This window comes from Conger conger, chromosome 3 (genome assembly GCF_963514075.1).
Source record: "Conger conger chromosome 3, fConCon1.1, whole genome shotgun sequence".
In the NCBI taxonomy this organism is placed as follows: domain Eukaryota; kingdom Metazoa; phylum Chordata; class Actinopteri; order Anguilliformes; family Congridae; genus Conger; species Conger conger.
The window spans coordinates 56,365,573-56,383,170 of record NC_083762.1 but is presented as its reverse complement, the minus strand read 5'-3'; the positions used below and the strand labels follow the sequence as shown (position 1 = coordinate 56,383,170).

Sequence of the window (17,598 nt, the reverse complement as noted above, 5' to 3'; positions counted from 1 at the left end):
GTTAATGCTGAACTGAAGGAAGGATGTCTTCAATGAAACATAAAACAGTGTCAGACTCCTTTCATGTCACGCCCCCATATGACTAATGCAGAGCAAGCAGGTTAGCTGCATTTCGAATATCTGCAAGGAAGTTTTTAAAAGTAGTTTACAACACCAAAGTGCAGGATAAAGAATGTTTTCACTTATTGGTGTGTTACAGTGTATTATTGACGTCAATAAATTCCCCTACTGCTAACCTCAGTAGATGGAGCTTAACTTAAGTGAAAGCATATACACAGTAAAATGTCATGTTAATTCAACTCTAACTGTAAGAGTGGATTTAACACCAAACATTTTACTGTGCATGTTTGTCTGGGAACAGAAATGTACTGTACAAATGTACAGTTTGAAACTGTGTGAAAAGATTTCCCATGCAAAATAAATAATTATACTTTATGTCCAAATTGATGACTGTTATGGGTGGTATTGGTGTGTGAAATTATTCTGTTCCTCATTTTCCCATGAATCATCATTAACCCTGAACCCATGATATGATGGAAACATTACATTCAACAATTTTGAAGACCATAACATCAGCAGATGATTTACGTTTAATTATTCTTATAATGATCACTGTTCATGTAATACAATCTTTGTTCCAAAATAGTATGAAATGGATCAGATTATTTTGTTGTTATATGTGATTTTATATTTTCTGCAAACTGGAAATGATGCAATATCCTCAATGTGGGTGCACAACCACATTATATCTTAAAATAGCAAGTGGTTCAGCCGCATATGGTGAAGAATGAATATAGAGACCGCCAACAACACTTTAACCCACTTTGCTAAGTTGCAGCTGTTGCACATTTTTAAATGCATAGTTTTAAGGCTAGAAGCATGCTAAACACAGGAACATGACGGATTGATGTTGAGTTTTGATCACAATTACCTATATACTGTAAGCAGGAAACTGCATACATATAGAGTGGATAAAAATGAAGAAAAAAGGCTGTGTATAATAAATAACAGATAATAATCTATATATTTTGGAAAACTATATAGAGCAGTTATATTTACTTTCAGGTTTCAATGTTTTTTTATTCAATAATCTCATTATTTCCGAAAATCACAATTATTGTAAATAAAATCAAACAAAGTGAAATTGGCAATACAATTTTACTGAATTTTGTTAATCTCAGTCTAAACTATATTATGTCATTCCATCTCTTTCTGTTTGTAATGTTTTGTCTGTTTGTTTTTGTGTTTTTCTTGTTGTTTATTATCATCATTCATGTCTGGTTTATTGTTTTCCATTACAGGTATTGGATTTGTGATCTGTGTCAGTCTGTGTCTGAATTTTTCTGAGCCTGAGTCACTCATGTGTCTCACCTGATGTTCAGTTGTTTGACTGCCCTCACTCCCATGCCCTGCCTAGTTTGTCTCATTCCCCTGTGTATTTATACCTGTCCTTTTCAGTTGCACATTCCTAGTCCCGAGCCCTGTATTCCTTCCCCTGTTCTAGCCCCCTTATTCCCGAGCATTGTTTTCCCAAGCCCTTGCCCTGTTTATTGTTGACCCTTGCCTGATTTTTGGACTCTTCTGTTGGATCTGCTTTTGTACTTTTGCCTGTGGACTGAACCCCTGGTTTTTGATATTTTGCCTGTTAGTGGTTACGCTCTGCCTGCCCCTTCATCTGCTAGTAAACCTGCCATTTTCCATGCCCCTGTGTCTGCTTCTGGTTCCTCTGTCCTCCCCACCATGACACAATCAAGACTAAAATCTTTGGGCCATATACACCAAGGGCAGGGGTCGGCAACCCTGGTCCTGGAGAGCCGCAGGGCGTGCTGGCTTTCGTCTCCACCTTAAAATAAGCAACCGATTCAGACCCAAGAAACCAGGTGAGGTGAGTTAACTGTGTAATCAACGGCTTTCATTGATCAATTAATGCCAAGTAACAACGAAAGCCAGCACATCCTGCGGCTCTCCAGGACCAGGGTTGCCGACCCCTGACCTAGGGTGACCAGGTGTCCTGCTTTATGTTGCACTGCACAGAATTTTTTACAGACGTTTTGTCACGTTTCAGGTCTGTCATGCCTTGTTTTATCATTTGTCTCAGTCACGTATTGTCTTATCATGTATTATGTTAGTCTAGGTTCGTCATGTTGTTTAGTTTATTTCTTGTTACGATTAATTGTCTTGTCATGTCTAGTTAAGTTTTCGTTAAGATTATTTTACCTTGTTATGTTGAGTGGTTATCGTCTTAGTTCGTTTAGTGTTATGTTTTGATTTATGTTTATTGTTACGTAGACTGGTCGTTGTCTAAACATACACTTTTACATGTCTTTCCGCAAACCTTGCATTTCAGGCTTTCTCTCTCTCCCTTTCTGTCACTCACACCCTAATTGTTTCTATTGTCTATTTACTAAATCTACTAATGCTAGATCAGGATTGGGTAATACTAACATACTAATCATGTGTTCATGTTACCTTACGTTTCTCGTGCATGTCATTTACTAATTTACTAATGCATTTACTAATGCCAGGGCAGGATAGGTTTATTACTAACGATTACTAATTACCTTGTTAACTTGTCATCCATCGCACCTGTTTTCCATTCCCTTGCTGCTCTCTAACTAATTGTCTACACCTGTCTATACCCGCATTTATAGCCCAGTCGCACTTCTGTTCTTTGCGAAATTGTCTGCCTCTTGTCTGTCAAAGCAACTCTTGAGCATTATTTACCATTGATTCACGTTAAGATCCAAGCCTGTTTTTCGACCACCGTTTATTGATTTCTGTTTCGTTGACCATCGCTTGTTTTTGACTACGTCCCCGCCTACTGCTATTGTACCTTTGTCTCGCTGCTTTGTTTACGGTTACGACTTCCGCATCGCCCTCGACTACGACCCTGCCTGCCACCCGCCTGCACTTCTGCCCCGCTGACAGCTCTCCTGCTACCGGACCTCCCTGCAAGTCTACCGACTATGAGTTTGCCTCTTCCCTCGGCACAGTGTTTTCGGTTTATTTATTGTTTTATTGGCTGGATCTACGTGTATGGACTTTGCTTGTTTTGACTACGCTTCTGGGATTCGTCCCGAATAAAGCCCTGACGGGACTTTATACTACTATTGTTTCTGAGTCGTGCATTTTGGGTCCAACCCCCACGCACCCGTCTCACGTTTCTCTACTTAACCATTAAACGATCAATTTTGATTATTATCCAATGATAATCTCTGGCATTATCTGCTGCTTAGATGTCTCTGCTTTCCAATAGCATCTTTCTAGCTCTAGCTCTCGCTCCTCCTCTCATATGCTCGTTACCTTATATCACAGTTTGATCGTCATAAGTAATGCGCTCTCCAACAAGGCACATATTCGAAGCTAGCCAGCAATATCTCGAGATGAATATTAGCAAAAAGAAAAGAAAACGCAGTTGCAGCAACAGCAAAAAAGTCAAATGAGACATGCCTGTGTGAAGCTGTGAATAGCTGGGGGTTTTTCAGTTTGTGTTTCAGATTTAGGAGGATTCCAGATTTCACTCAGCTAACTTAGCGATTGATCTTAAAGTGGGTTGAGTGGGTTTTCTTGTTTCAGGCTATGATTGAAATTTTAATGTCTTATATAGCCAGAAAGAACAACCTGACACCGCCTCATATGAACAGACAGTAATTCTGAATGATATCTCTATGATGCTACTTGAGGATATTGAAGGCAATAAATTATTATAATCGACACTTAATCAGAGAAAGTTATTTTCCTATCAAGACCTTTTCCTTTTTCACTTTTACATAAGTACAATTCATCTTGGAAACATTATTTATTTGTTCATATTTTAAATGTGAGTACTTCACTATCATGAATACTAGTCATTTGACATAGCATATAGAAATAATATTAAATAGCTAACCATCTCTGCAGATAAGTTTAAGAAACCTGTTCTCCCAAAAGAAACCGGAACAGCTAAAGGAGAAAACATCCAATGAAAAGACCAAAACCAATTATTTCGTCCAACTCTCAAGTAATTTATCCTACAAACTATTAATTCCCCATCTAGCCAACACTGATATACCAGAAGTCATTGATGTCCAAAAAGGTTTTAATAAATCAAGAAAACTAATTTAATAAATTTACAAATTTTACAATGAAAAGTTTTTAAACAACATTGGCAAACAAAATGTACTTGTGTCAGCTCTTATAATTTCTAACCACATTTAAACATTTGCAACCTTAGCAATCCTATTGTTATATGATATTATATGCACTTTTCGACAGAATCTCTGGCCAATTTTGCTTCGTGTAACTAACCTCACAAACAAACAATTTTAACCTTTACAGCAACATAGATAAAACCTTTCATGTTGTGGTCTCACTAGTGAAAATGTTTCTATTTTGCATTCTTTTCTAATTTAATACAAACGTTTTAATTACTATTTATCTTATGATAGCAATTTATTATAGCAATTTGAGTGAAAAGTTGTATCTTTCAAAATATGACTTTAATTTCAAATTTTCTAAGTGTTTGGTTTGTCCACTTTTTGCTTTAAAGCACTTTGCACTTCAGCTGGCATGGGCGCCACACATTTGTACGAACCCTGATGATTCATGTTATCCAAGAATTATTTGACAATGTTCCAAAAAGCATCTTGTAATGTTACTGAATGCTTGGCTTTTGTCAATCTTCAAGTGCCCCCATAAATGTGCAGTGGGGTGGAGGTCAGGTGATTGTGGATTGTCCAGCACTCCTTGCTCTTCTATGGCCTCCGAGTAGTTCTAGCTGTGAAGTAACTTTTATTTGTAAAGAAATAATTATAATTTCTTTCTTTCTCTTTCTGTTAATTTCCAGGATTACATGATTTCAATGTGGTCTCAGACTTTTGGATCCTACTGTATATATATTTGTTTTGTTTTTTGTAAAGAAAATACAGATGTTTCTGGTTGCTAAAGATTCTACTTTTAAAACAGTGTGTGAAAGTCAAAACAAGTGGCAAAGGACAAAGGTTAAACAGAGCATGTGTAAAAATGTACATTTAAATGAGCAAGCTTGAATGAAATGAAACTCACTGTGAAAGCTCCTTTATCCCTATCCACTCTGCCCCCCTGTGGTTGAGTCATCGACATCTCAAATTATTGTTGTGTTCATATTTATATCATACAAAAAACTTTGACGTAAAAGTAAAACAGTAAAACGGTGATGCCATATTGTTGAAAAGGCTCTCCTTGAGGGAAAACAGCAGTTTAGATGCATCGCAGCCTCTTATTTGCAAAACAGAGTAATAAAATCCCAACCTTCTCCTAGTCACGCTCACTGTTTACATCCCCCACCTCACCACACACTCAGACTCATAAAAGGCATATTCCAACAATCCTTGATACCATTTCTCTACGTCAAAAATCATGTTCCCATATAAGAACAAAAATATACAATTCAGAATTTGCATGAATAAACACTTGCTAAACACACCAGTTTGGAAGAAATTTGAGTTTGTTTTGCAAATTATACATAATACAGAGAACTTTTTCTACTATTTTCCTAAGTGAATGCCATCTTGAATTACTTTTTGTTGTTATGTCAATGCATTACTTCAGGACCAAAATAATGTCAAACATGGTAAGCTTCTTGTACAGGGTTTCCTACCCTTTTCAACAAGGTATAATGCATCATATTCAGGTGAGGGATAATTAAGGAATATCGCTGTGATCCCATAGAAGAAGGAAATAATCCTTTTCAGAGAGCTTTTTGGGCAATTTCGGCATGCTTTATAAAGATAAGCTCTCATATAATCCCCTCCAAAAGTATTGGAATAGCAAGGACAATTCCAATACTCCAATGTTCCAATCCTTTAGGAGGGCACTGTATATACACTCACAGAGCACTTTATTAGGGACATTTTTACTTCATTCCACCTTCTTCTTCATGAGATTATCGAATCAGCCAATTGTGTGGTAGCAGTGCAATGCATACAATCATGCAGAAATGGGTCAGGAGATTCAGTTAATGTTCACTTCAACCATCAGAATGGGGATGTGAACATGACCATGGAATGATTGTTGGTGGCAGACAGGGTGGTTTCAGCATCTCAGAAACTGCTGATTTTTCACGCCCACTAGTCTCTAGAGTTTGCAAAGAATGGTGCAAAAAAACAAAATAAAATCCGGTGAGCAACAGTTCTGCAGACAGAAATGCCTTGTTAATGAGAGAGGTGGTAACAATAATGCAAATAACCACACATTACAACAGTGGTATGCAGAAGAGCATCTCTGAACACACAACGTATCATAACTCTAAGTGGATAGGCTGCAGCAGTAGAAGTCTAAAAAATAAGTCTAATAAATATGTCTAAGATAAAATATGTAATAAAGTACTCACAGAGTAGATGTATATACACTACCGGTCAAAAGTTTGGAGTCAACTTTTTCTGATTTAATATTTTATTTTCTCTGTTTGTAATCAAACAATTCATATGTTGTCAAAGTGCAGACTCAGAGCTTTTGTTAAAGGGTATTTTTTTCCCCATAGTTACAGCCCTTTTTATATGTAGTCCCCCATTTCAATGTTTGAGATAAAAGAGTCATGTTTTGTATTTCCTTGCATATCCTTTGCATGTCAAGACTTCCCCATCAACATAATCAGAGTCTGGATATCTTATTTTCAGGTTGTCCTACAAGCGATACTAAAACTCTTTGCAATTGAATGGATCTCTATGGGAATTGGGGGGTGGGACTAGATTCAGCTGTAAATTATGCTGATACAGTATGGAACACATTTGTTGGCTAAATGGCTTTAAGTCATCAAGAGTCCAAGGTATCAAATGAGCCTCAAACCACTGTGCTGCTGTCAGATATGCAGTAGATGCTACAAGAATTATAGTATAATTATAGAGGGACTCAATGTAAAAAAATAGTCAGGAGAAACAAGAATATATCCTAGTAAAACCTGGAACCATTCCAACATGGACTGACATATAGACTGTTCTGGGTTTTACTCTGTGAATATATCCAGTTTATCCTGCAAATCCAGCATAACCCTGCTTCGTGATATACCCCCCAGGCTTCCTATTGACTTGTTGCAGAAGAGTTGTGAAATGGGGTGTGGGCTGTTCAGGGTGGGTGGACTGGCGCTGCCTCTTTCTCAATGTGCTCATTTTGTGTAACAGGTTCTGCAGGTAGCACAGTGGCAGTCATTTTCTCCAGATGAAAGCCATGCAGAATCCGTCCAACTAAAAAAATGAGTTTTGCTTCTCACTCTCACTTTCTGAAAGACTGTCAAACAATTAGGCTTCTTTTCTGCCTTTTACTGTGTGCTTGTATGTAATTAATTTGTCAAAATAGAATCTCATCAGACTTTTTTGACTTTGAAATAATAAATATGTTGCTTGTTATTCACATTTTGAAAACTTTTTTTGAAAGTGTCACAAATAACGAAAATCTTTCATGAACCAATTATTTGGCATTCTTGTTGTTATTGCAAAACGCTTTCTGCAAGAATACTTATAAAATGTCCTTTTTTCTCTTATACTTTTTCTCCAATATATCTTCTAATGTACCTGGCAAAAGTACTAAAAAAACATTACAACACATAATAGTCATTCTGATTATTACACACTAACATTTAAAAACAACCAAAATATAAATTTCTGTTTTAAAACATTACTTTATTATTCCTCTAAATTCAGACATTTACCAAAGAGACACATCAAGAAACATGCCCATGGGAAACCCATCACCTGGTAATACTTTACTTTTTATTTTATATTCTTTGTTCCTCTTATTTTTTCCCCTTTTTTAAAATTTGTTTTACTCTCATAAACTATATTTTTAATTAGTCGTTCATTTCACTGTTGTTTCCTCATATTCTATGGAGCAGGAGCACTTTTGCAGCATCCTACATACATCCACCTAATAGACAGGCTCCTGCCTCTTCTCTGGCCTCAGGCCTGGATGGGCTCTGGTGGATATTGGTAGGTTTGTGAGTTTGTTCTTCCCGGTGGCTGTATTGTTGCCCTTGCCTGGTTCTACTGGCATCACCTTCGGTACATACACAAAGAAGACTCTATTTTGCAACCTCTAGGACTTTATATAAGATGATATTATTAATGAAGGGTGAATAATCAGTGATTCAATATTTCAGAAGAAGGAAAAGTATAGTACCTGTGTATTCAGGCTTAAGTGTGTGTGTGTTGTGTGTGTGTGCGTGGTACGTGTATGTTGTACACATGTGATCAAAGGTTTTAAGCAGGCTGGTGTGCATTGTATGTGTGGTTGCATGTGTGCAGATATACATACAGTGGGCTCCAGAATTATTGCCACCCTTCTAAGAATTAAGAAAAACATTTGAAAAACTAAATCCCCTAATTCCAATATATTTACTCTCATGTTTCAATTCAATTTCAAATAAAGTGAAATTGGCAATACATTTTTTCTTAATTTAGCTAATATCAGTCTAAAGGAACTATATTGTGTAATTCCATCACTTCCTGTTTTACTAGAGTATAGAAATGAGGTAACAAGCATGCAAAATCCCTTTGTCATCCATCAGCATGGGAAAAGGCAATGAACTGTCAAATTCAGACATATGCACCATTGGCATGTTTGGTGATAAAAGAGGAATGCATAAAATGAGAGGCACTTAATACCTACTGTCAAATATGGAGGTGGGTCATTGATGTTTTGGTGATGTTTTTCTGCCAGTAGTCCAGGAACATTACTTACTGTAAGATCAATGGCACAATAAATGTAACAGGAAAGTAAGTAATAGGACATTTTGGCTGTGGACATCTGTTTGTCTCTGCAAGGAAGCTGAGACCTGGTCATATGCAGATTGTCCACCAGGGCAATGCCTCCAAATATACATTAAAATTCGCACAGAAATGGTGAAGTGAAAACATAATCCATGTTCTGCAATGGCCATCTCAGTCTCTAGACTCCATGGGGGTCCATAAGTGCAAAACCCAAGCATATAAATGATTCTGAAATATTCTGCATGGAGGAATAGTTCAAAAATCCTTCCAAATATGTTCTTTAACATCATCACAAATTGCAGGTGTTTGCACAAAGTATTAAACCAGGCGTGCCAATAAAAGTGAAATGTGTTTTAAATATTCTTGAATTAGAAAAATATAAGACTTAATGTTGATTTCATTGAATCATCAATGAAGCACACTACTTTGCTCATGTTGGAAAATAAAGTTTATGTCAGTAGTTATATGATTTGTTAGTTCACAGTGTTTTCTGTTCATATTTATCAAGGGTGCCAATAATAGTGTAGCCCACTGTATATCTCAAATTAGAGTTTTGAGTGTTGAGTCTTGTGATCTGTGATATTTGGACTTTCTCCTTATCATAAAGAACAGCTTATCATTTGAGAAACATAATGTGAACACCCAAGGTTGTTGTTGTCAAGTTTGTTGATCTATTCTAGTTTACCTCATGTCTGTTCACCACACAGGCTTCTGAAACTACTCAAGACTGCACACATTGATCACACACACACACTCATTCTCATGATCTGGAAAATGTGAAGAACCATTGTCCAAGTTGACTTAATGAATTTATGGAAATGTGCAATTTTGCTCAAGTTTCTGTGAAACATAATCTCCCGCCACTTTTAAATAATTAATTTACTACACAAACATAATTTTATTGAATTGTGTTTTATAGAGAAAATGATTTGTATAGGCGAGGAACTATATATTGAAAATGTTTTTGAGAGCATATAATCCAGCTCCTGTGCAAATGTTGAAATTGACACAAAATGTATACATTACACTCTTACATATTAATTTAACATGAAGACAGCGATACGTGTACATATTTGACCAGTTCAGATTTCTTTTATAAATTTCATTTATTTATTTATTCAATAAATTGGCCATCCCAGCTCGGGCCCCCTTCGCCAATATCCCACAATCCTCTTTCTGGACCACAACGAAGAAGTGGTCGATGACGTGTCTCACTGGAACTGACGCTGTGCTATCATGGCAGTTCAGCAATGCTAGGTGTCCTCGAAAAAGCGTAGATAAGATAGCTAATACATGCATTTTAGCTGACAACTGGAGTAACAACATTTGCTTTCGTATGTCGATATTCAGTGTTGAAGCGTGACTGTGTTAAATTAACAGAGAAAATGCGCATCGTTGATTATATCCCTCCCGTTTTGAGGGTCTTTCTTCTTAGTGGAATCTTAAATTGCGTCTCAAGTTTCTATCTTCCTGGTTTGGCTCCTGTCAGTTTCTGTGAAAAAGGTCAAGCTGGGAAAGAAAATGACGTGCCGGATTGCAGGGTATTTGTCAGAAGGGATTCCGATTCATGCAGCAATTAATCAATTTGCATGTCGTGGCTGTAGATTGTTCATATTAATCTGGGCTTGCTTCTATGTTGCGAGGTAGTAAGATGAAGGCCTGGATGGCATGAACGCACTCTATAGCACCGCTAGTTTAACTTTAGCAACTGTTAAGGTTTATTAGCGAATTGACAATGAATTATAATTTACTAGTTTTATCTAGCTGGCTAGCTAACATTAGTTGGATATACATAATTTAACGAGCGGGCTGTCAGGTCCTTCGACTACGATATCGCATTCCACTCAGACATACGTGAACCACTGTAAGATGTAGCATAGCAAGCTATCTGCTTTTCAGTTTCTTCTCTACTGCTAGCAAGCTACCTAACTGTTGGCAGATGTATAACTTTTTAACTTAACGTTTATTTTAGCTTCATAGCTATGTCCCGTTGCAATGGTAGCTAGCTATCTAGTTAAGTTATAAATTCCGTGCAAGCTATAATGAGTTATCTTGCAAATTACCTGGGCTGGAGGCTAAAATTCTAAAGCAAACAAGGGAATGGATTCCACGTTGATGGAATAGAACGCTTGGCCTTAGCTGTCCCCGACGTAGCTAAGGCGATACTTTGCTTGCTTTCACTAATCTTTCGCCTAACGTCGCAAAGTTGTCAGGCTAGCCAGCTACATGCATAGCCAGCTACATGCATTTCTCTAACATACGTTGACAGTTAGCTAGGTGTGGCGGAATTCAGGCCTCGTGGCCTTTCCTAAATTAAAGTTATAGTGCCGTCATCTGTGTTTATATATTGGTCTGGTTTTATATTGATATATGTCTGTTTTGTTTCCCCTTCAGTCCGAAATTGAGCTCTTTGTGAATCGATTGGATTCTGTGGAGTCAGTCCTGCCGTATGAATACACAGCGTAAGTAATCGTAATCCCTGACTATGTTAATAGCTAAATAAAACATCTGTTTTGATTACGTTGTTCTGGACGCTGTTTGATTACGTCTATTTGGACAGTGCGGTTATGCAAAATTAGGCTATGTCAGGCCCTATGCTGCAAAAGCACTGAGGGGAAAACATTCAATTATGATAAACCCATATCAACACATACTCGTAGCGATTTCCCATTTCAAGTAGGCTATACTTTTCTATAGGCTTTACTTTTCTTCAATTCAGTGGTCACTGTTGCCCCTCTGCTCACGGCAAGTTGTAAAATAATTTATTGCTAATGTCATATTTTCTGCAGTTCCTAAAATTCCTGTTTTTGGCCGTCATTTACATGTTTGAATTCCGAGCATATTGCTTTGATATGAATTTGACATTCTTACCATGTCAAAATCTTTCTCAATTTGTAATTTGTCACCATGGTCAGGCAATTAGCCATGGTGTCTGTTTATGGCCGAATTGTAGACTAATTGAGTTTGTTTTGAGTTTTTGTCATTACTTTCCAATAGGTCAAATAGTTATCTTTTTAATAATTGTGTTGGGTTGCATTCTCTGAGCTATGATGTCACCGTGTTTATCTTCACCTCTTGACATTTCAGGGATTCTTGGCATTGTAATGCTTGCATGGGGGTTGCTCATCTTTAGATGCGCTATTTAAATGCCACGAGAGATGTTTCCCAAATTTGATGGCTATTTTTGGATATTAATTAGTGGTGAATATTGGCCTAATTCAGCACTGCTTGCACTCTCTTGTTTTTCTGTTTTATTGTACAGTTAAATGTTAACAGACGTTTTCCACAGACAGGTCTCATGCTCCCTCTCATGCTTGCACAGGCTCTAAATTAGCCCACACACTCTCCCAGATGGCTTTTCTTAAGTGCTCCTGGCTACATTTTGTGGCCAGAGTTGAGAACACTCGGGCCCAGATTGGTCCAGAATGAATAGAGGCCTGTTTCATGTGTTTTGCATGTACATGTACTGTAGGTCGCTGCCTGCTTTCCATATCTTTTTCGATAGTTGAATTGGCTGAAGACGCCATTTTTAAAATTAACATTAGAAAGACACCAGTTTGGAAATGGTAAAAGGTAAATGGTTGGCATTTATATAGTGCCTTTATCCAAAGCGCTGTACAATTGATGCTTCTCATTCACCCAGTCATACACACACTCACACACTCACACACTGACGGCGATTGGCTGCCATGCAAGGCGCCGACCAGCTCGTCAGGAGCATTTGGGGGGTTAGGTGTCTTGCTCAGGGACACTTCTACACAGCCCGGGCGGGGGATCGAACCGGCAACCCTCCGACTGCCAGACGACTGTTCTTACTGCCTGAGCCATGTCGCCCATGCGCATGTCCATGAGCTGGAAAATGCTGTCAAGCTCTTAGAACGAGGTGGGCCGAAGGCTGTGTGACAGGAAGGGTTCTGCGAAATTGAAAGTGATGACCCAGCATGGAAGGGCAGCGTTAGTCACTTCTTAGAAAGGTGACCTTTTTGTTTGATAAAATTGGAAGGAGGGAGGTGGTAAAACTGAAACTCGAGGAATCTACGCAGTAAATGGTGTGGCTGAACCCAGAAAGTGTGGGGGATGGGAGATTCACCCCAGGGGCCATATCATTTTTAAAGGCATTGTCATTCCAAAGAGATGACTGTTTGTCATTCTGTCCAGGAACTGACCTCAGCTTTGAAAAACAGGAATTTTAGGAAACGGGCTCGGTAGAGTCCTATGAAGCAATTGCAAAAAAGTGAATACTTTAGCTCTTTCTGTACTTTTCACAATAGCTGCAAATAGTTTATAAAAAAGCTAAAATGGTTATTGAATGTTACATTTGGACTGAAAAGCATTGACAACTTGTACAAAATAAATTCTGCGTTTTTTTATGCAGAGAAAAAGAGCCAAAGCACAGGAAAGGAAATGCACTGCATTCTGTAGACGCAGATATTCAGATTTTTTAAAGATTGCATGTTTCTCTCTGATTACAATCTGCAATGACCCAAACATGAACTACATGAACAAAATAATTAATCTCTGAGCTAAGAGATTATTATTTTTATTTGTATTATTTATAGACCATAACATTTACAAATATATTTGAGATTCAAAGAGAAACTGCTTAATTTGAATGAGAACTTGAAAACAAGACATTGCGCTCTCTAGCTTTTTCAGGATAATTAATTTTATTTGTTTTCCGTTTGTGTCAATTTTGTAGCCTATTAAAACTCTGGAACATCGATAAAGTTAATGTGCGTATTAGCCTTCTCGTATTACTGTAGTTGTACTAAGATTGTCTTCTGTAAAAAGTGCATTTCGAATTTCCTCCTCCACAACAAACTGAAGATACATTTTTCTTGCCCACGGTGGCAGTGATGCAATAATGTGATGACTAAAGGCACGGTCTTGTACAATAACAGATTATTCATGTTTGCCATTCTTCTTAAAGTTGTAGCCTATTTGTATCACTGATTGTCTTCTGCCTGCGCAAGGGTATACTATGCATCAGTTCTTCTCAACTCTGGTCCTCGGGACTCACTTGCCAGAAGATTTTTGTTGTAACTAGGAACTCGCACACCTGATTTAATAATATATTTGTAGAAGTATAGTATACCGGAGTTGAGAAACACTGCTATACATTGACTGAGTTATTGTGGGCTTATTATGGCACAAATAAGTTAGCCTATTTTTTTATCAGAACGCAAGTTAATCTTGTAGACCACTGACCTACATTTTGACTTCATTTTGAATGAGGGAGTAGTGAGGGGCCCTGGGATGGCCTGCCAAGTCATTTGAATCCTAGAAAATTGATTTGGCAGAAAATGTATTGGGAACTCCTGATATACAGTATTTTACAACTGAATGCCAGCTTCAAAATAGGCTGTTTCTAATGGCTTCCTAGCTATGAGTCTAGACTCCTTCTGAGCTGAATGATTAGTTGAACAACCCTGAAAGATAAATGCCTCGCAATAGCTTGTTTTAAAGCCAAGAATCTTTTTTTAAATTTGCCATAATGCTCAACTGACTTGTCAGGACACTAATTGCTGCTCAGAAACCAAAACCCAGCTAAACTTTATGGACCCATCCGAGATCAGTCAGTTACTACAGCTTGCTTTCTTTGGACTTTTCTCTGCATATACAGCGGGCTCTATAATTATTGGCACCCTTGATAAATATGCACAAAATGTACTGTAGATAAAAATACTTATTGATATGAGCTTTATTAATGATTAAATGGAATTAACTGAAGTTCTAAATTGTATTTCCCCAAAAAACTGGTTCCACAATTATTGGCACCCCTGGTTTAATACTTTGTGCAAACACACCTGGCAAAGATGACAGCCATGAGTCTTTTTCCAATAATTTGTGATAAGGTTGGAGAACACATTTGGAGGGATTTTTGACCATTCCTCCATGCAGAACATTTCGGAATCATTGATATCCTTGGGAAACCACTCCCTTCAGTGCATCTTATTCATGGGATTTAAGTTTGGGGGCCATTGCAGAACATGGTTGTTGTTTTTATTGAACCATTTCTGTGTGGATTTTGATGTATGCTTGGAGTCATTGTCCTGCTGGACAATCTACCTAGGATCATCATTGAAACATGAGACTAAATATTTAAATAAAATACAGTTATCCCACATGTTTGAACATAAAATATAGATCATTATCCATGTTGTTTATTATGCGTTGCCTTTTTTCTCCATTTTTATTAAGGGTGCCAATAATTCTGGAGCCCACTGTATCTGTTGGACTGACTTGGATAATTATGACAGACCTTGGAATTAGCTACAACTTGCTAACAAACATAGCTATTTTGGACTACTAAAACATTTATATGGACAACAGAATCATAAAAGAAGAAAGGGGTATACCGGAATTAGATATTACGGACATTTAAGCCTTTTTCTGAATTATTTACTTGCCAATTTCAGGTGTCTTGGAAGCTTGTACAATTTTCTGTCAAGTCATATGAGACAGGATAACTGCAGAAACTATTTGAAAAATATGTATATATTTATGATGTAGTTTAGGGTGTAATAAACCACTGGGGAATGGGCAGGCTTCTTTTATTGCCCTGAGCTAAAGGCAGAAGGGGTTAGGACAAATGGCCTTATTAGTGTCAGGACAATCTGAAGCCTCTGAGAGCCAATTTGCTTTGTTTTTTCTCCATCTTATCTATTTATTATACCCAGCCATATTTATTTATTTATTTAGCTAGCATGTGACTTAATTGTTTTGACCACTACAAAACCTACAGTACTGTGTAAAGGTTTTAGGCACCTGTATAACATTCTGTATCGATAAGATTCTTTAAAAAATAATTAAATGAATGGTCCTAAATTAACGTACTAAGCATTTTACATTACATTTTAGTAGTTTGGCAGAATAGTTAACTGAATCAAATCAATATTTTTTGTGACCACCCTTCGGCATTAAAACTGCATCACTTCTCCAACGCTGTCCTGCAGTTCTATAAGACAATCAGCAGGGAGGTTGTTCCAAGCATGTTGGAGAACTTGCCACAGTTCTTCTGCAGACTTTGGTTGGCTCCTTGCTTCTGATCTCAGACAGCCTTGATCATTACATTACATTACATTACATGGCATTTAGCAGACGCTCTTATCCAGAGCGACGTACAACAAAGTGCAAATTAAACACAAGAACAAGTGCAAAGAGGACCTGAGAGGACAGTATAGTTCCGCGTCCTAGTGTAAACATGCAGAAAATCAGAACCCTTTAAGAGTACAATCAACTTTAAAACTAGCATACCACAATTGCAGCTAGAAAACAAAAAAAAACAATACCTATACAAGTAACAATATCTATACAATCTATACATAAGTGCCATTACAGTCTAAGGCGAATCATGGTGGTGAGTTGGGGAGGGAAAGGTGTAGCCTGAAGAGATGGGTCTTCAGACTGCGCAAGTTTTTATGTAAATAGTAGTCAATTGCTTGCAGTAATGTTAGTTTAAAAAAATATATATATACAATAAGGTCTCTGTAAAATTAAATCTAGGGTGCCTATGACTTCTGCACAGTACTGTATATAAGGATAATGCTTAAATACACATATGTTTAAATATACATCTCGCTCTATATTCTTTGTTACAGGTTTGATTTCTGCTCAGAACAATCAGAGAAACGACCCTCTGAGAATTTGGGTCAGGTTTTATTTGGTGAGCGAATTGAACCATCTCCATACAAGGTATGTGTTAACACAGTGCAAAAGAGGGAAACCGTGGAGTCAGTCTGCCGATAACTAATTAGATGATACACTTTCATTACACCATTCCCCTTAGTTAGTGTAGACGCGCATTATGAAAGCAGCATGCCTCAAAATTGTTGTTTCAATGGCAACCATGTTCAATGAAGTCACTGAAAAATCTTAACCTTAAAACAATATAATGTTTTGAAAAGCATAAACCTGATTTGAGTTTTAAAAGTCTTTTATTTATTATTATATTTTCCCTCAGTATTAAATAATGTGTGCATTGTAGGTTCAGATGAATAAACTGTTTTAACCATGAATAGCTGTGCAGTGCTATGTCTGAACTACTTGGTCCCATAACCTTCCTTTGCAGTTTGAATTTAAAAAGAAAGAAGAGTGTAAGCATGTTTGCACCAAGACGTATACTAAAGGCTCAGCAGAGGATAAAATCAAGCTGGACTTCCTGAAGAAAGGAATGCTGCTGAACTACCAGCACCATTGGTGAGTCATTGTGTTTTTTTACTTTGTGGCAACGCCTACCCCTGAGACAGTGATATACTTCATGTATTTCCCAGTCTGAAGGTGCTAACATTGGATTTTTGTTTCTGGGGTAAGAGACTCACTTTTGGGCCAGTTTTACCACTCAACAATTGTACCATACTTTCGGCACTGCTATTGACTATTGACAATATTGGTAATTTCAATACTTCCTGCTGTCTGAGGCTTCTGGAGCCTTCTACTCTCAGTCAGACTACTGTTCCACTTGGGCAGGGGTCGACAACCTGCTGATCCAGAGCTGCATGTGGCTCTTTTGCATATCTCCAGTGGCTCCCTGTGGCTTTGGAACCTATGGAACTCGATGGTTATTTATTTATAGTTACATTTTCATGTATCATTGTTGTAAATGATTCCTACATTCTCCAATTGTAAAAATGTCTAGCCTATACACGGACTAATAAAATACATTTCCCTAGCTATGGATTGCATCCATTTGGAATCCATATGGATCCCCCCCAAAAAAGTAGCAGAGGAAAATAGAGAATTGAATAGTGTGTGGACAGATTTATTTGCTCTTACCTGCAACGCTGCTGGATTACCAGTATGCTTGATCTGTGGCGAGAAATGAGCAAACAACAAAAAAAGTAATTTTGAAGAACAAGCACCCTGCATTTGCTGAAAA

General features: G+C 37.5%; 1 protein-coding gene across 2 annotated transcripts in view; it reads left to right on the top strand.

Moving 5' to 3' along the window:
* The first annotated feature begins 9,913 nt into the window (after positions 1-9,913).
* Positions 9,914-17,598, top strand: part of LOC133123948 (transmembrane 9 superfamily member 2-like) — a 30,223-nt gene continuing 22,538 nt past the window's right edge. Inside the window, exons 1-4 of one of the 2 annotated variants that reach the window (XM_061234690.1) lie at positions 9,914-10,261; positions 11,115-11,182; positions 16,322-16,415; positions 16,792-16,919. In XM_061234690.1, the coding sequence (XP_061090674.1) occupies positions 10,106-10,261; positions 11,115-11,182; positions 16,322-16,415; positions 16,792-16,919 (446 nt within the window). In that variant the 5' untranslated portion in view covers positions 9,914-10,105. The remainder of the gene's footprint in view (positions 10,262-11,114; positions 11,183-16,321; positions 16,416-16,791; positions 16,920-17,598) is intronic. The other variant, XM_061234691.1, reaches the window with a different exon arrangement.